Source organism: Passer montanus, unplaced genomic scaffold, assembly GCF_014805655.1.
Source record: "Passer montanus isolate IOZ18808 unplaced genomic scaffold, ASM1480565v1 scaffold5, whole genome shotgun sequence".
NCBI classification, from domain to species: domain Eukaryota; kingdom Metazoa; phylum Chordata; class Aves; order Passeriformes; family Passeridae; genus Passer; species Passer montanus.
In genome coordinates, this window is record NW_024369929.1 from 3,756,033 (window position 1) to 3,772,958 (window position 16,926).

General features: G+C 39.3%; 1 protein-coding gene across 2 annotated transcripts in view; it reads left to right on the forward strand.

The window, feature by feature from the left end:
• THSD4 (thrombospondin type 1 domain containing 4) overlaps positions 1-16,926 on the forward strand; it is a 233,285-nt gene that overhangs the window by 19,084 nt on the left and 197,275 nt on the right. For both annotated transcript variants that reach the window (XM_039723241.1, XM_039723242.1), the window contains exons 2-3: positions 805-912; positions 4,782-4,851. In XM_039723241.1, the coding sequence (XP_039579175.1) occupies positions 884-912; positions 4,782-4,851 (99 nt within the window). In that variant the 5' untranslated portion in view covers positions 805-883. The remainder of the gene's footprint in view (positions 1-804; positions 913-4,781; positions 4,852-16,926) is intronic.

Below are 16,926 nucleotides of genomic sequence, written 5' to 3' on the forward strand. Positions count from 1 at the left end.
CTGAAAATCCTGGTGCATTTTAGATGCCCAATACATTATTTCAAATTTAGTAAAATAAGAACTTCCCACATGTCTGAACATTTGAGATTATTTACAAACAAATGAAAGTGTGTTTGGGTAATCCTCCCAAGGGCTGATAGGGTTTCTGTGTGTTCACAGTAGTTGTGATGCACTGATAGTATTTAAAAATAAGGATCAGTTAAATTTCTGTTCAGGATGCTGTTTAACTCCAGTTTCCTCCCTGACTGTGGGCAAGGCATTTCACTTCATTGTGGGTAGGTTTTCCATCTGTAGAAGAGGAAACAATGCTGCACTTCAGGTTTTTTGTGCAAACTGTATAAGCATTCACAGAATCATCCTTGCTTTGCTCACAAAATGCAGAGTGTATTAATAATATTGCTGTACATTAGAAGCTGGTAACACGGTTTCATTTCTATGAATTTTATTAACACAAGACTTCAAATGAGGTTGTTTGCTTTATTGTTATACAAGTGACATACCAGGAATGCAAATCAAAAAGGCATGTAAGTATGATATCAGATTTGCCTTCTTGGGAATCAAACCAAGATTTTGCATCCCACAGTATTTCTGCAGAGCACTTTGGTAATGTTGAAATCCTGTTGCAAAAAAATGGTGTGTGTACAGTTTATTTCTGCAACATACATTGGATATTCAGTTTGAATTGCTGTAGAGTCTCAAGAATTGAAGTAGAGATGATTAATGTAGGTCTGTATGCAGCTTTATACATATCCTGGGAAATACTGAATAAGCAGTGTTAATTGTTTTTCTCCCTTCTTTTTGTAGGATTTGTGTGTGATTGTCATTGTGCTGTACCACAGTGAAGAGGTATTTTTCACTTCAAGATACCTTGCATTTAAAGATCATGGTAGACAGTTTAATAGTTTCTTTGAGGTAAGTGATGCAATAAAACATTTAAATCTTATTTAATATGCTCTTAACACACTGCAGTAAATTTCAATTTAGTGGTCTCCTGCTCTGCTGTTAAAAGTGTCTGTATCATAGGAGGGTAAATAGAAATCTTGTCCCAAGACCAAATACTCAAGTATATGCATACCAGACATAGCATTCTTTGGTGATAGTGAGAAAAGAAAGTTCTCAGTGTTTGTTCATGCTTAGAGCATCTGTTAGTGTGTGCCAGCATGATGGTCTATGTTACTGGAAAGTTCCTGTGGTTTTTGATGAGGCTGTACATTTACAGTCACTGGGCTTAAATTGCTGATTTACATGTTTTAGTACCTGTGCTGCAATTCATTCATGGATTTGTCTTAAGCATTCCTGAAGCAGTTTGCCAGTGGGCAAACATGGGAAAGACCTTTCAAACAGTTTTACTAACAAAGGAAACATTCAGCTGTTCCTGAGCTGGTCTGTACGGTTCTGTCCTGTCCTTGGGCGAGCAGATTCAGAGCAGACAGGCAGCCCTGGTGCCACACAAACCCAGGCTGGCCTCCTGCAAGGAATGACAGCTGAGTGCTCTGTCTTTGGGCTGGAATTACTGAGACACTTCTGCTCCAACCTTGCTTCTCCTGAGTTTCAGACATCAATATTTGAATTGCAATTTTGGCACCCTCCTAATATGCCAGGGCAGATTTTCCATCAAAATGGATCTGTCACACATTGCTGACACTCCCAGTGTTATCTTTCCAGCTGAAAGGTGACTGGATAGCTCTCCCCAGGCTGTCCCAGACTTGGGCTGATCAGCAGATTTGGGAGGAAGTTGGGAATTTGAGACAAGAGCCATACTGCACTAGTCAGTACTGATCACCTGTATGTGGACAATCCACACTTGGCCAGAATATTCCTCCATAAAATGCAGCTGCTAAGGGACAGCAATGTGAGAGATCTGCTTTGGTACCCTCTAGCTTCATTCACGCAGAGCTAACTCTCACTGCACTGACTAGGAAGGACTCTGAGAGGTGCTCCTAAATGAGGTGTTAAATTGCAAAATTTTTCATGCTACGCCTACAATAGATCTAATTTTGCTTTGCTTTGTGCCTCCCAGTCTTTTCCAGTTTTTTTATATGAATGCTTATATTTAAGTTTCTCTTTTATGTTTTTATATTATTGGCAATTGGTGTTGCCAGTAAAAGAAAGTGAGGGAGTTTAAAATCTGACTTTGCTTCAGACTGGGTGCTTGGCTCCAAACAGTGCCTTAACATTGAGAGCAGGGGCTGTACCAGCAAGGCTCTCAGAGGCCTGAGTTAAACAGCCACCAGTCAGCTGCAATTGGGACCTCACTTGTTCAGGTATACTTGAAAAGTTTTGCCTTATTTTGAGAAGCACTTGTTCTCTTTTTGGCTTTTCTGCACTGTGAGGATACCTGAACCAAACCCACTGAAATTGGAGAAGCCTATTTTTCTAGCTTGGGAGGTTTAAAGTTAGTCATGCATGACAAATAAAAAAGCCTAGTCCAGAGAATTTAGCCAAAGCAAGCTGCTGAAGGAAATAACATTAAAAAAATTAAATTGCCACACACTGATTTGAAGCTAGGGGCTTACCTCAGGTTAGCTTAAGTATTCCTGGCAAATTTCCTGTGTGTTTGAAATAGTAGCTTGATACCATTGTTTCTGACAGATCCTACTGCAGTTACAGAAGCAAATTTAAAATCTACCTTTATTGTCCTGAGCCACATACATACAGATGGTGATTGCAGTGCAACCTCCTTAAAGAATGGTCAGGAAAAGCCTGGCACAGAGTAATCACACACATACTAAAAGTTTGCTGTTTAGAACTGAGAACTTTAATCTGGTAAGTAATTTGCTTTGAAGATTACAGTTCTCATTCAGCTAAGAACTCACAACCTTGTGCATGATTTCAGAAGAATTTACACATGGAAATCTGTAGACTGTCAGACTGATCCAAAAAATCCTGTCCTGTTGAGGATGAAAGTATTAATTTCCTTATGGAAAGTCTGAATTTTCTTTCACATGCTCTGAGGGATTATAGGGAGCAGAAGCCATAAGGGAGCAGGGGTGGGTAGGAAGCCTCTGAGATGGAAGTTAAATATAATTTGCAGAGGATGTAGGCTGGGCCTATCAGACACTGCACTCCACCTACCTAGATGCTTGTCATTCTTCATTGAGAAGAGTTGGGAGATCACTTAAACACTTAGAAAAGAGATAGGCAGGTGAGCTGAAGACAGACTTGATGCTGTAATTTTGCAGTTTGGAGGTCTGAGTTCTATTTCTGCCTTTGATTTCAGGTGTGATTTGCAAATCAATTTGTTAATTTGTGCCTTTGGCTTCCATGTACCACTGTGTGATTGGGCACTGCTCTGAACTGCATGTTTTGACTCCTGCTGTGATTTCTTTATAGCGTCTTACACTGGCTCTGATTTCAACCACCTCCTCTGTATTTTGTTTTATCACAAATGATAGCTTTGTGAAATACCAGACTTTCTTCTAATACACTTTTTAAAGGGCTTCTTTTTTTTTCCCCTAAATTGATGTGGCAGTAAAGAAGTATTGACTTTTTCTAGCCTTTTACTGGTTTATTGCTTTGATAGAGAGGGGCATAGATGGTGAGGTGATGATAGGCCATGTGCAATCAGTACTCACCTAATGGTTAATTTTGCAGTATATTAGCAAGAACAAACAGAAAACACAATATAAACATTCTCCCTTGCAGAAGAATATTTGTATTGGTGGTAATTAAATGCTTAGTATTAAAAAACCCCTTTCTCTTTAGGAGATCTGTTGCAGAAAATACCTGAAACAATAAGAAATGTTTAAAGGGTTACTGGGGAGGGAGCAAAGGAAGGAGCTGTGAATAGGAAATGAGGCTGGATTTTGTCTGCATTAGTTTGCAGATGTATTTGTATCCAAATGCATCAGTTTTACTTCTGCATTGAAATTCAGCAAATCATTAGCAGCTTTCCCCCTTAATAGTGGGTCTGAAACATACTCTTTGTAGACTCAAAAGTCAAGCTCCTGGTACAAATAAAGATACCTTGATCCTATTTGCCATACCTGTTCATGTTTTCTGGTGAAGGGGCTTGTTAGAAGGAGACAAACCAGTTTCTGTTGCAAATTATAGCAAACAAAAGACTGAGCTAACTGTGCCTAAGTTGTAACAGGCTCCTAGGAGTCACTAAAGTGGTGAGGCTTGACAGAACAGTTTGTTTGGGCTTGGTTCCCATTATGACTCCTTTCAGACTGAAGCTGTGGGGACGGGGGTGATGCTTGGCTGCCTGTCCTGAGTCTCTGGTGGGCTGTGTTCACTACTTTCCATCCTCTGTACCCATTAGGTTATTCAATTTTCACAAGTGTTAGGCAGCTGGGGAAGAACCTATTTTCTGTTTCCTGTGTGCTGAAGGTGGAGTGCTCATCTGTAAAATGAGGAGCCAGAGCTAGAAGCAGATGTGGTCCACAGATGGGTGAATTCTTTCTTAGCACTTTAGAAAACTTGCAAAGTATATGTCAGTTTCACACCAAATGCTGAGGTGTTAAAATATGCACTGCCAGGAATTTTTAAATTTAAACATGAACTTATATGAAATAGTATCAATAGATTCTATTTGTTTCACTTTTGCTTTATAGCTGGACAAATCTATGTATGAACCTGGTTCATACATTCAAGTATGAGCCTGCTGTGAACAGAATCTTATAAGAACATTTCATACAGTTCAGTGAGTCTGCTTTGGTTAGCAATGGTATTCAAATGTTTAAATATCTTCTTGCAGTGTGAAGCCCTGTAAGATATTGTAGATGTGTGGTTTGTATTAGTGGTAATTATCTGTTCTGTTTCACTGTTTGCCTTTTCAGACTTCTCAGTTCCCTAGCAGTGCTGGGATTTCAGCTTGTCATCCCACAGCCTTCAATTGAACACAGAAAGGTAAGCATTAGAAACATTCAGACTTTGTGTACTGAAAAGGAAATGTGAGAACATTAAAGTAAGATGTGTAAAGCAATGCAATCTGAATAATGTTTTGGAAATAAATTCTATTTGTGCATATGGGGATTTTTTAAAATAAATATATACGTGGCTGAAAGAGGCTCATCATGGTTACTTAGCTGAGTAATTGTATGGAATATTATAGGCCACAAATAGTTACTAAAGCTTTGGAGTGTTTTCATCATGCAAGACATGGAAAAAAAGAGCTCCTGTGAGTGAGAGCAGACATGGAGTGAGTAGAGAACCACCCAGTTGCTCACAGGCAGCTCTTTCTCTTGCAGAGATAGAAATGTCTGAAACAGAAGCTGGACCCAAACCACTCTGTTGCTATTCAAATTGCCAGAGATTGGAGCTGGGAACTGCTGGAATTTCCTGTTGTGCTCTTGTGGATGGTTCACTCATCCTGGACATTGGCATCTCTAAGAAGGCTTGCAGCCTGCACACTTTCCATCCTGCTCAGCATTAGGGACATCTTGGCTGGAGTCCTGGGGTTTTTGCACTGCTTTTCAGGAAAGCAGTGGACAGTTTGGAGAGAAACAGAAAGCAGCAGGGATTATCCTTAAGAGATTTGAAAATCTTACCTCTGAGGGAAATTTGAACAAATTCGTATTATTTATTATAAAGATTGGAAGACTGGTGCTGGAGGAAGATATAACCTTCAAATACTTTTGAGTACTAAAAAGAAGGCTGTTTTTTTCTGTTTGGTGGAGCAGATTTAAACTGAGGCAGAGGAGACTTAGGTTTGACATTAGAAAACACTTGTCATAGTAAGGATATAAAGATCATTATATTGATTGAATAATATTTAGAATTTCCATGATGTAAGTCTCTGTGAATGTGTTGGACAAATGTTTATCAGGAACAATGTGCAGGTGTTGCTGATTCTGCCACAGGCCTGAGGCAAGACCCCTTGAATGCTGTTCTTTCTCTTCACACTCTCACCACATTCACTTCATATCAATGTTGTTCCCATATCTTAATATCAATGGGTATCTTATATCTATTGATATTCAAACACAACCAGTTAATCATTGAAGCTATCAAACAACCTGTTTAAAAACTAGTTTGCTTTTTACTATAGATTTTAAAATAATTATCTGAGATTTGTATTTTTTTAAACTATACTGTTAAAAGGAGATAAAAGGCAGGGTTTACTTTTTTTAATTGCATGTGCCACTGTCTTTAGGGTAAAAAGTTATTTGGACAGTAGCCTCATAGGTATTGACTAGAAACCTGAAACTGTCTGGTTGTCAGAGTTCCAGAAGAACAGAAGTTAACAGAAGTCCTGTTAACTCCTTGTGCAGCCTATTTGTAAGACAAGTTAAATAAGGTCAGTAATGGTGGGCTCTGAAACTAGCACAGTCCAGTCTGCAGTGAGCTGTCCAAGGGCTCTATTCTAAACTGCAGGACAATTTAGTATTTTTGCCTATCTTACATCTCTTCTCTTTTGTTGTGCAGTTGAGATGGTCAGGCTGCTGCTCTGGTTTCAGTACTCTGTCTGATTAGACATTCTTTTGTAACACTGACAGTGGAGAGATGCTTCAGTCCAGCTTCCAAATGGCCTTAGGGGGAATAAATCTACTAACTAAAATAGAGTAACTCAGAGAAACAATTGCTTCATTCTGGGAAGCCCCGGAATTAATTTAGATAAAATCAGATTCTTTGTTTTCAATTGAATGAGAAATGCCACGGGTCTGGAGTGTGTTCTATGCTAGTTCAAGGGACTTGAGGGCATGGTAACCACCTTGGAGACGTCCCTTTTGCTGAGAACAAGGCACAACTTTCCTAGTGACAATCTCACCGGGGCCCCAAGGCTGGCTGTCATTCTCAGCCCTTACCCTAAGGGAGAGGATTCTATTCATGCCAAACTGTGTTTAGACTGGAACTCTGTATTTATTATTACACTTTTCACAAACCTTCTGCCCTACCTATAAGCTCCATGCAAGAGGGGCTGTTAGTAACTCTGAAGGCCAAGTCAGACACGTTCCTGAGTGTGAGTTCTCAGCTTTGTAGCTCTGGAAGTGCTTTCTATTATTTTCCTGCAGTAACCCCTACATATATTTGCTGACATCTCCTGTGTGTTTCTGGATGGATGTCTCTGCTGTTTGGCAGGGTTCTTTCTATGTGAGAGAAGGTCAGTTGTGCAGAAAGGAAGAAAGGGACAGGAGGAGGATGAGGGATCTGATGAGCAATTTTAACAAAATAGTCAATAACGAAAGTGGTGTTTGCCAACTTTCATATACACACTCAAACAGTACAGTATGGAGAATCAAGTAACTAGAGCTAAAATCTAATGAAATATTAGACCATACCCCAGTTCTTACTGTGTGTTAATCTTGCATTAAGCTAAGCATGATTTAGCAGGTTGCTTCCTCAGATGCACGCACCAAAATCTGTTTCTGGCATAACAGCATGAGACTGATAGCTAGAAGAATGAGTCAAATTACTTCCATAGCACAGAAGTGCACATAATGGAATTAAGACATGGGGGAATGACAAAACCAAATGGGAAAGTTGTGGAAGAAGGACTGATTGGGCAATGTTTTCTGCTTTTAGACTATTATTTTTGAGTGAAAGTCTTGGAAGCTTGTCAGACATATAAAGTCAGAATTGACCAATACAGACTTTCTAGTTCCAGAAATACCTGAATCAGTCAAGCTCTCTGTTCTCTTTCCCTGTGCTTATTTTATTGAAATTTAACCTTATCTGATAAGTGTCATACTGTGGTGAGCTGAAGGTTAAACTATAAACAGCCCTTCTCCTAGACAACCATTGAAGTCTGTATTCCCAATTTTCCAGAAGTCACTCCTGGGTGGATTTTGACTAATCATATGTTTCTGTGTTAAGAAAGTAACCTGTAGCTATAATTATGTCTTATTCATTTTAGTAAAACTGCTAATGGAAATAGTAGCACAGTCCATCCAAATAAAATTTCTGACATGAATATTGCTTTGGTTTTAAATCTTGCTTCTGTTATGGCACTAAATAGGAATGTTGAAGCAACAGAAATTGCTTTGGATTCATGCATATCTTTTTGTCACTCAGTTGTAGATGAGTATTGAGTTCAATGGAGGTGCAGTGTCTTAACAAACTGATTTTTATTGTATGGAAGCAGTGTCAGGATTTATTTTTACAAGTATTTCACTGGGGCAGTACAATACTGTTAAAGAATTTTGAGCTTCTTTGGGCTCAGTGTAATTTCTTTCTGCTGGCTCAAAATTAAAGAAGAAATTAGCTTGATGTTATCTCTGTCAGACACACAATGTTTCTGTGAAAAGCAACTATTTATCAAGTGAACGTGACTATACTCCTCACAGAATTTTGAGATTAATGTGCTTTGGGGTTCGTTTGCTTTGGGTTTTTGGCTGTTTTTTCCCCTCTCTCTTGTGTTGGATTCAAATACCTTTGGAGAGGTCATCACTTCTAAGTCAAGAGAAATAAGGAACAGCATCCAGGATCAGAAGCAAGAGCTAAGGGAAAAGAGTGGAAGAGGGGGAAAGAAAAGGTGGCCAAGATCTCTCATCTGGTCATGGTGAGCAGTTTGAGCAGTTGAGCTACTTGAACACACTGTAAGAGAGGGCAGTGTGAAGAATGAAGCAAGTCTGCTCTGTCCTTCCTTGGAGGAAACTGGAGTAAGACAAAGTAGTTGCTATCTAAGCCTGGCTTTTGGCCAGGCACCAGGACTAAAGCCTGACAGTTGTAAGGAGCACCCTGGGAGCTCTGCCACAGCTGGTCACCACCTTGCCTTTAACTGAGCTCCAAAGCAGAGGCTTGGAAGGGAGGGCTCTGCTCCTCCCTGCAGTCCAGGCAGGGTGAAGCTCTGCCCCACGGTCAGCAGTGACTCAAGTGTGTAACGTGTCAGGATTTGCTGAGCTGGAGCTCTGCTCTTGCTAACAGAGGCGCAGCAAAGCCACTGGGGTCTGGCTGTGTGACTGCACTGGACAGGCTGAGTCACTGTGGAATTGCACAGCTGCTCTTCCTTTGCAACAAGTGGTTACAGGTGTCACCCCTTCTCCCGTGGTCATGTTTTTGTTTACAGGATAACCGCTGTCCATTATTTGTGTTTTCATCCACATCACTCGTGTGAAACACTTCCAGCTGCAAGGGAGTCCATATTTCTCTTGCAGTTTTTCACTGGTCAGTATATCTGCTTGTCTCCAGCACAGATGCTTAACTTTAACTGCACAGATATACATCTGCTCCTTTCATAACCTTTGGTAAAATAGAGTCTTTGCAGCTAATGGTGTTGTCATTTTAATTGCAGCAATCCTTAGGAAACAGGAGATGTGATTTAGACCATGACAAGGCTTTTCCTTTAAAATTAGCCTTTTAGTACAACAGAATATTTAGAACAACAGCTGAAAGTATTTTCTTATTATCTCTGTGTTGTTACTAATTCCCTGTCCTTGATGTTGTGAATTAAAGTGGTTAGGAAATAAATGTTTGGGGAAAGGAGGCAGGATGAGGTTACATAATTTTATGTGAATATACTCTTTGAAAAATCAAGGCCAATATTTGTGTTGTTTTTAACCTACTTTATCATGGACCTCTGAACTTCTATTTTTATCTTTAAATTAAAAAAATACTGACTTCTTTAAGCTCAGAGCAGGAGTTCTGTATTTTTCTGGAAGAAAATATGAAAATATCACAGTTCAAGTTGGATTCCAGTTCAGGTGAGCTTACAGAGTCATAGATAATTTTGTCATCTTCTTTCAGAGCAGTTCTGTCCAGGCTTTGGGTGAGAGTGGTGATAAAGATGAGAAGCTTTTTGGATTCACAGATGAGTGCTTCTGTTAGGGAATGCTGCTTTCTATTCTGTGACAGCTTGTCCTCTCTGCTTCTGGAGTGATGGGTGGATGAGTCACCAAGAGATCTGGAGAGGTGTTACAGCACTTACAGAAAAAATAAAATATGTATTTCTACCACATTTTTGTGGCTCACAAAAAAGCTTCTAAGTGTAGCAATAAATAGAATGGCAACAACTTTGTCACAGCTGTAGATGGCTGACCTGGAGGAGGCCAAGGGTAGTATAAGCTTAGTGATCTAGACCACAAATAATAGTGAATGGTGAGGAAATACTTTAAAAAATAAGCCTAATTTGTGATATAGGGAGGACCTGATTGTTATCATCTTTACCTTACTGCAAATGAGAATCAATCCTACCAAGCAGAAGGAATGGTTGTATAGAAGTGGTAGAAGTGAGGTCAGGAGTGAGCTGTTTGTTACTTGAAAGCACTTAATGGTCTCACAGAAGGGTGGAAAGAAACCTATTCCTTAAAACACTGATCTCCCAGAGTGCAATGGAGGTGGTCTTGGTGTGAAAATATTGGCCAAACTTGGGGGAAGCTTCAAGCTTTGTTAGCACAAAATCTGTTCTGAACCTTTTTCAGAGCTGTTTACTTTCTGGACTATTCAAACAATGTTAAGGTTTCTTCAGATGTGGTCAGAGTTGGTTGAAGGGGCAGTTAAGCTGTCCAGGCATTGTAACTCCCTTCAGTGATTTGTGAATACAAAGGTCTTCTATTTCCAGGCTTTTCAGGCCTTTCATCTTCACAGACACAGATGTTCTGACAGAGATTTTATACAAAGAAAGGAAACCCAAATCGTTAAAGCTGGTAATATTTACACTTACCACGTACTGTAGAATTCAAATGGTTTACTACTTCTCTGATTAAAGGCTTCCAAAATGCACTGAAGGATTAAAATAGCTGAGCACATGAACCAGGCAGACATGTACACATTGTGTCATGATGTTTTGGTTGGCCACTGCTCCATTTTTCTGCTAGCCTTGAGAGAAGTTATCTGCAAGTTTGGGGGTGGGGGGCTTGGTAAATTGTTTTTTATCAAACCACCAATGTCCCACATGTTTCTTATAAGAGGGCTAAAAAATACAGTTGTTTCAAACGAACATATATAATAACATGGACTGTAAAGCCTTGCTGCTGGGAAATTGTCATAGCTATACAGGTATGGACTTTATTGGAAATCAGCTGAGCTAATGCTGAAAGAATATTCCTTTAAGATGCTTAGATTGGTGACAGAATTAAAGGAGTTCCACAGATGAGTTTACAACACTGGCAGGGAAACAATAATGTTATACTTGAACAGGTTCTAAAACTAAACTAACATTTCCTCAGCCCATTCAGTATTTGGCATGCTCTGCCCTGAGCAGCAATTCAGGTCTCATTTCTGGGAGTCTGACTGGCTTTATTTTTATACTCTTGAAATTTTAAGAAGGAGAAATCCACCCATTTTGAAGGGTGTTAATATACTATTTTACTGGTGTTTTGAATCCTCAGTCAGTCTGAGCCTGGCTGTGGTAAAAGCTGCATGTGTATCCTTTCTGATAGGCTGTGCCCTAGTGAAATATTTAATTAGTCAGAACTGTTGAGATAAAGAAAGTGCAACCCTGGAGTAATGGAATAAATAAGGAGTCATGTTTTCCAAGTGCCTTGCTACTCCTTTACTAACAGTGGGGACAGTTTGGTGTGGGAACAGAGAATGAACACCTGAAGCCTGAAGGGTTTTGGGGAATATTAACAGAATTTACAGGGGCTCTTTGCTCTGGGAAGCACAGGACAAAGAGGGTAGTAGCAGCTGAAAGTAAGACATGCTGGGTTTTGTAAATTCCACTTTGCATCCAGCAGATGAATACGGGTTAACTCAGTGTATACCCCTGGTAGCATTTTTCTGAGCAGGTGATAAAATGTTCTTCTGGATACAGTTTCTTTGCCTTTGGGTGAAAGTGATATCATAAAGCTTTGAGAAACGTATATTTATGCCTGTTATATCCTTTTCAGATATATATTTCGGAATATGATGTAGTTTTAATTTGTTCATGAGTCCATTTCCATTCTGGGCATTTACCCAGAAAAAAGAATTACTGGATAATATGTCGAAAATTAAATCTATGAAATCAAATAACATTATTGTATCTAAACTGAAATGGTAAGAAATATTAGAAATGTCTGACTTGGTTTAGATATTTCCAGGTTTAAAGCTTGCCATTGTCTTGTATATATTTTCAATTTTGAATTTGGATTGCTATAGCATGCTTAATATCTAGTTAGTAACATTGGCTAAGGCTATAAGAGCTTAATTATGTAGCTGGCTAAAAGGTAGATACTGTCACCAAGCATTATAATCATTATTACTGTGAAATCCCATCACTAATTAATATTTGGGGTGCAGTATGCAGCACTGCACACCCATGCAAGAATGTAGGAGTGGAAAAGGTGCTGAGAGTGAGGAATTCCTTACAAAAAGAAACTGAACAGATAAAGACTGCTAAATTTCAGAAGGAGATCTTGGAACTGGATTGTGTTAGCATTTGCAAATCAGACATCATAGCATGGTGTGAAGGAGAATGCAGAATGATCATTCTTCATTTGTCACTAAGAAAAATCTGGGAGACATAGTGAAATGGTCAGGCTGCATGCACGGCCAGAGCAGAGAGAAGCACTTTTTCAATGTAAAATGTACAATCTTTTGGAAGGCAAGATTAAAAATATGCTAAAGTATTCATTGTATTCATGGAGAATAAGTCCAGTAGTAGCTATGAAAAACAATGGCAATTTGGTGCTTAGCTGAAGGAGGCCCTTAAATTACTGATCAGCTGTAAGCAGAAGGACCCTGGATATCTCTGGGTATGTCCTGGTTCTTACACTGCTTCCTGAAGTTTTGCTTCTTCCACTCAGTCAGAAACACAGTACTGAGTTAAATGAGCCTCTGATCTAAGCCTTTCCCCCACTACTTTTCTGAAGAGTTAATTTGTATTTAAGCTATGGTTTAACAGGATGAAGTGTCCTACATTATTTAAAATTAGGGTTTGTCAGATCAGTAAAGTGTTGTCTGCCATTGTCTTCCTGCACAAGAAGTTACATTTTAAATAGTTGTGGCTTTCAGTTCAAGTGACGTTTCCTCTTCAGGGACATTCTTGCATAGTACAGTTTCAACAACTGCTGCTGAAATCCTGAGATGTGGATCTTATTTCTAAATTCTGACAGAGGCAGTACTAGACATTGGCGTTGAATTTCTATATCTTGCGTACTTCTACTTTTTGCTGAATTTTTGACTCAGGATCAGAGTGGTGAATTACATGAATTAGAGGTAAACTATTTTTCTATTTAAAATGTCATCTATGTCAGCCTGCTGGTAGTATGTTTAATTCTGTATGATTTTAGGAAAAAATCCCAACTAACTCTTTTAGAATAAAACCCATATGTAGTGCAGCCCCTGTGTACAAAAGTGACAAAATACAAGAAAACTGGGGAAAGAGAACAGAAAGGGATGCAGGGTACTGGTGAGTAAAGGAAGGCATGACCCTGAAAGTACCCTTCTGTAAATCCAGCCTCAATTCCATTTACCACTCACTGGTCAAAAGGTGGCAGATTGGAAGATATTTGGTAGGTAACAGACATTATGAAGAAAATTTCTCATTTAAGGAATCTTTGATAGCAGATTAATAGGAGTTGTAGAAACTGCAAGCATTTGCATACCTGAAAACTTGTCTTACTTTCCTTTACATTGTTTATTGTACAGCTGCATGTAGTGAAGAGTATTGTGTCCACTTCCAAGACTTGGCTTAAAATAACTGAAAAATGTGTAGGAAAGAAAGGGGGAAATTAAACGGGAAAAGAAATTGAATTTGTAGAGCAAAATATTTGGTTGTGATTAATTTGTAATAGATAAAAATCTTGGTGGTGCACTTATAGCTAGGAGTCCAGGTCACCCAGAGAAGGAATCACTCATGAATATGGGAAAGTAGATTAAACGGGTTGGTTGATCTCTCTCTATTTACAGGCTATGTGAGTCTCTTAAATAAATTACTCTCATGACTTAATTTGGCAAGAAAAGTTCAGTTTGCATTTCACTTACTCCCCAGTGCAGGCTCAGACTCTTTCTTTCAGAAAGTGTGCTTTTAATGGGGAGTTCTGAACAAGAGCAGGAGGGACCTAATGTCAGGGATCTCTGAGTTTGTGGTGTGTCTGAGCGGTTCTGAAATACTTCAGCTGAATCCTGTAATTTCAGCTGTAATTTCTTGGCTATATCACAGACCTGTGGCAGAATTTTTTCTTGGCTACTAAGTTACCTGTAAATCACAGGATCAAAGGAGAGGAACCGGCCTGTGAGTGCTGTAATTCAGCTCCTCTGCCCTGGGGAAGGGTCAGTAACACCTCGTTTTCCTGGTAGAGCTTTAGGACTGGTCTCAGTGCTGCTGGGATCTCCTCAGGCAATTTGTTCCCCGGCTTTGTTTGCCTTCTCTCTAAGTCATTTTCCTCCTTTAATTGAGATCATCTTTGATTAAATTTAAATCCGAATGGTTTTCATGTGTTGGCTATAAACAAGAACAGTTTGCTGCAAAGAGAAAAGTAACAGCTCTTTGTATTTATTTATGTAAACTGTTTGGAAGTGTCATTATTGTCCACTCTGTTTTTCATTCCTTAAACTAAGCAACTTCAGTTTATTCAGTCTTTCACAGTAGAATTCACTGATTATACTATCAATCACATCTCTCCTTTGAAGATCCATCTGTAGCCCATATCTTACTCAAAGTAAGAGATCAGTAAGAAAATAAAAGTTCATAACCTGATTTGCTACTGAAAATTCCCATCTCAAAGTATTATCTTACAACTAAGTACTATTGATGATTTTGTCTATCAGTGTAAGGCATTATCACGTTCCTTTTTTTAAAGTTTTATTTTTATGTTTTTCCTTAACTAGCTGGATTAAATCTTCTTGTGCTGTGTCTACAACTCTTTCACTATGAAGGTTAGGGGGTGTGAAATTACTTTCATTGCCTTCAGTCATATGAAGCATCATTTTATCTGAACCAATTCTTGCTGCAATGAAGTTTGGCAGCTGGAAGGTTCTCTCTGGACCAGGCTGACACTTTTCACTATTCGGTTTCTACTTCTGCAAAATGGTACATTTCTTATGTTACTGAGAACTTGAATTACTTGGAGGTTATAGTTTTTAGTTGTTGCCTGCATGAGTGTCTCTGGCATTTTAAAAAAACAGGTGTACTGAACCATTTAGAAATGATTAAGTAGTCCAAACAAGTGAAACCTTGTCTGATAACCAAGGACTGCTAGTTTTACAGTAAGAAAATTTTACTGCAGACTGAGTTCAGACCAGAAGAGTGTCTCTGTGTGTAGTTGTACCATTTTATATCTGAGATAGAGCACATTAAAGCATAGTGTAAGTATGGGCAGTGAATATTCACTGGAAAAATCACAAACTGAAGAATAGCTTGTTTAGTTGGTCAAAGTGTGAGCCAGTGGTTCTGTTGTTGGATATTGAAGCAAATGTAGCAGCCAGCAGGACCTTGCTGCATGTTCTAAGTTTGACATTATGTGGTATTAGGTTGTACAGGCTATTGGATTTTAAAGGCTGATGCCAAATGGGGAATGCACAGGAAAAAAGACATTAAATACAGAGACATCTGCTCCTGTTTTCAAATGACATGGGAGAAATGGGTAACATATCACACTAATGCAGATGTTTTTTATTAATCAGAAGTTGTAATTAAATGCAGTTTTTTCTGTGGTTGGTGATGAAAGTGTGAGAGCAACCTCAGAGGAGGGAAATGTTTCAGATTATGTAGACCACAACTGACTATTACACAGCAGCAGCACAAACCCTGTGCTGTTGTACTGTAATGCTGTGTTCAAGCCATGTTTGCAAACCACGTTGCAGCCCAGCCTGGCCTGTGTGCAGCCAGCTGAGGAGGAGAGTGTGCTCCCTGGCACACAGCTCAGTTACCAGTGTGGTGCCTGTGATGAGAGACCCAGTGTGCAGATGGGGACCTTGGGCTGTCAGACAATAATGCTTGAGGCAAAATCATTAATGGAAGTTACAGGTTTAGGTTCTCATGCTGTGGAGGGGGAGAAGTGACAGACAAGGCTGGCTTTCCAAAGCTCATTTTGAGGCAGCTGCACTAGAGTAGGGCTGGAGAGGTATGGCAAACATGTTTGTGAACAGTGCCTTTTCTTGTGTCCCAGCTGAACTGATGCATGTGTGTGCTTGTTGGTACAAAACTTGTTCAGAGTATTAATAAACTACTTAAAGGATGCTCATTTAAAAGAATGTTCTGCATATTAATAACTGAGAATCAGATATTGGGAACCTGCTTAAAAACTTGTGATTAGCTAGTTGTTCAAGGGGAGCAAGAGGAAAAACTGCAACTTTGAGTACTTTGCTCTGTGCAAAGCACTGAGAAATCCTGACTGTATCTAGCTCCAAGAATGGGTAAACCTTGGAGATGGGGATGGGTGATTGAAACTTCCTGGCTGTGCTGATACCTTTCCAATCACAAGGTCAGGATGTTTAAAATATTTGGCTTGAGGGGTTAACTCTCCTTGTGGAGAGACCCTGCCCTTCCTAATCCTTCCTAGCTTCCTTCATGAAAAGGATCCTCTGCCTTTGGGGTTCTTTCTTTCACTTGCCTTTGCTGCGGAATGGTGAGTATGGACTAAGTGACACAGAAATCCAGAGCAACAATTTATCCCATCTTTTATTGAGATTTCTCTGAATGTAGGATTGAGTGGGTCATCCTGAAGTGCTAATGTGGGGACTGGGGTAAGAGTGGTAATACAACAGTTAACTCTAGCAGCATTTTGGGTTGGTTGGGAATCAACCTGTCCTGTTACATTATTGCCTTTGTAAAAAGTTCCACATTAGATGGGAGTTCCTGAAATATTACTGCAACCACCAGCACTCTCCATTGTTGAAGTGTCAGAGTGCAGCAGAGCAGTGTCTGTCAACCCAATTTCATTACCAAAAATTTACCTTATTTCCTGCTTTTGGTAATATTATAACATGTTTCCAAGCTTTTCATCATGCAAATTTTCCATTGCTGAGAACAAAGAAAATCTATTTCTATCCAGATAGTCCAGAAGAAAAACCAAAAAATAACCCAACCCAAAAAACAACCAACCAACAAACCAACAACAACAAAAAAAACCCCCAAAAAACAAAAACAACAACAACAACAAAAAACAAACAAAAAAAAAC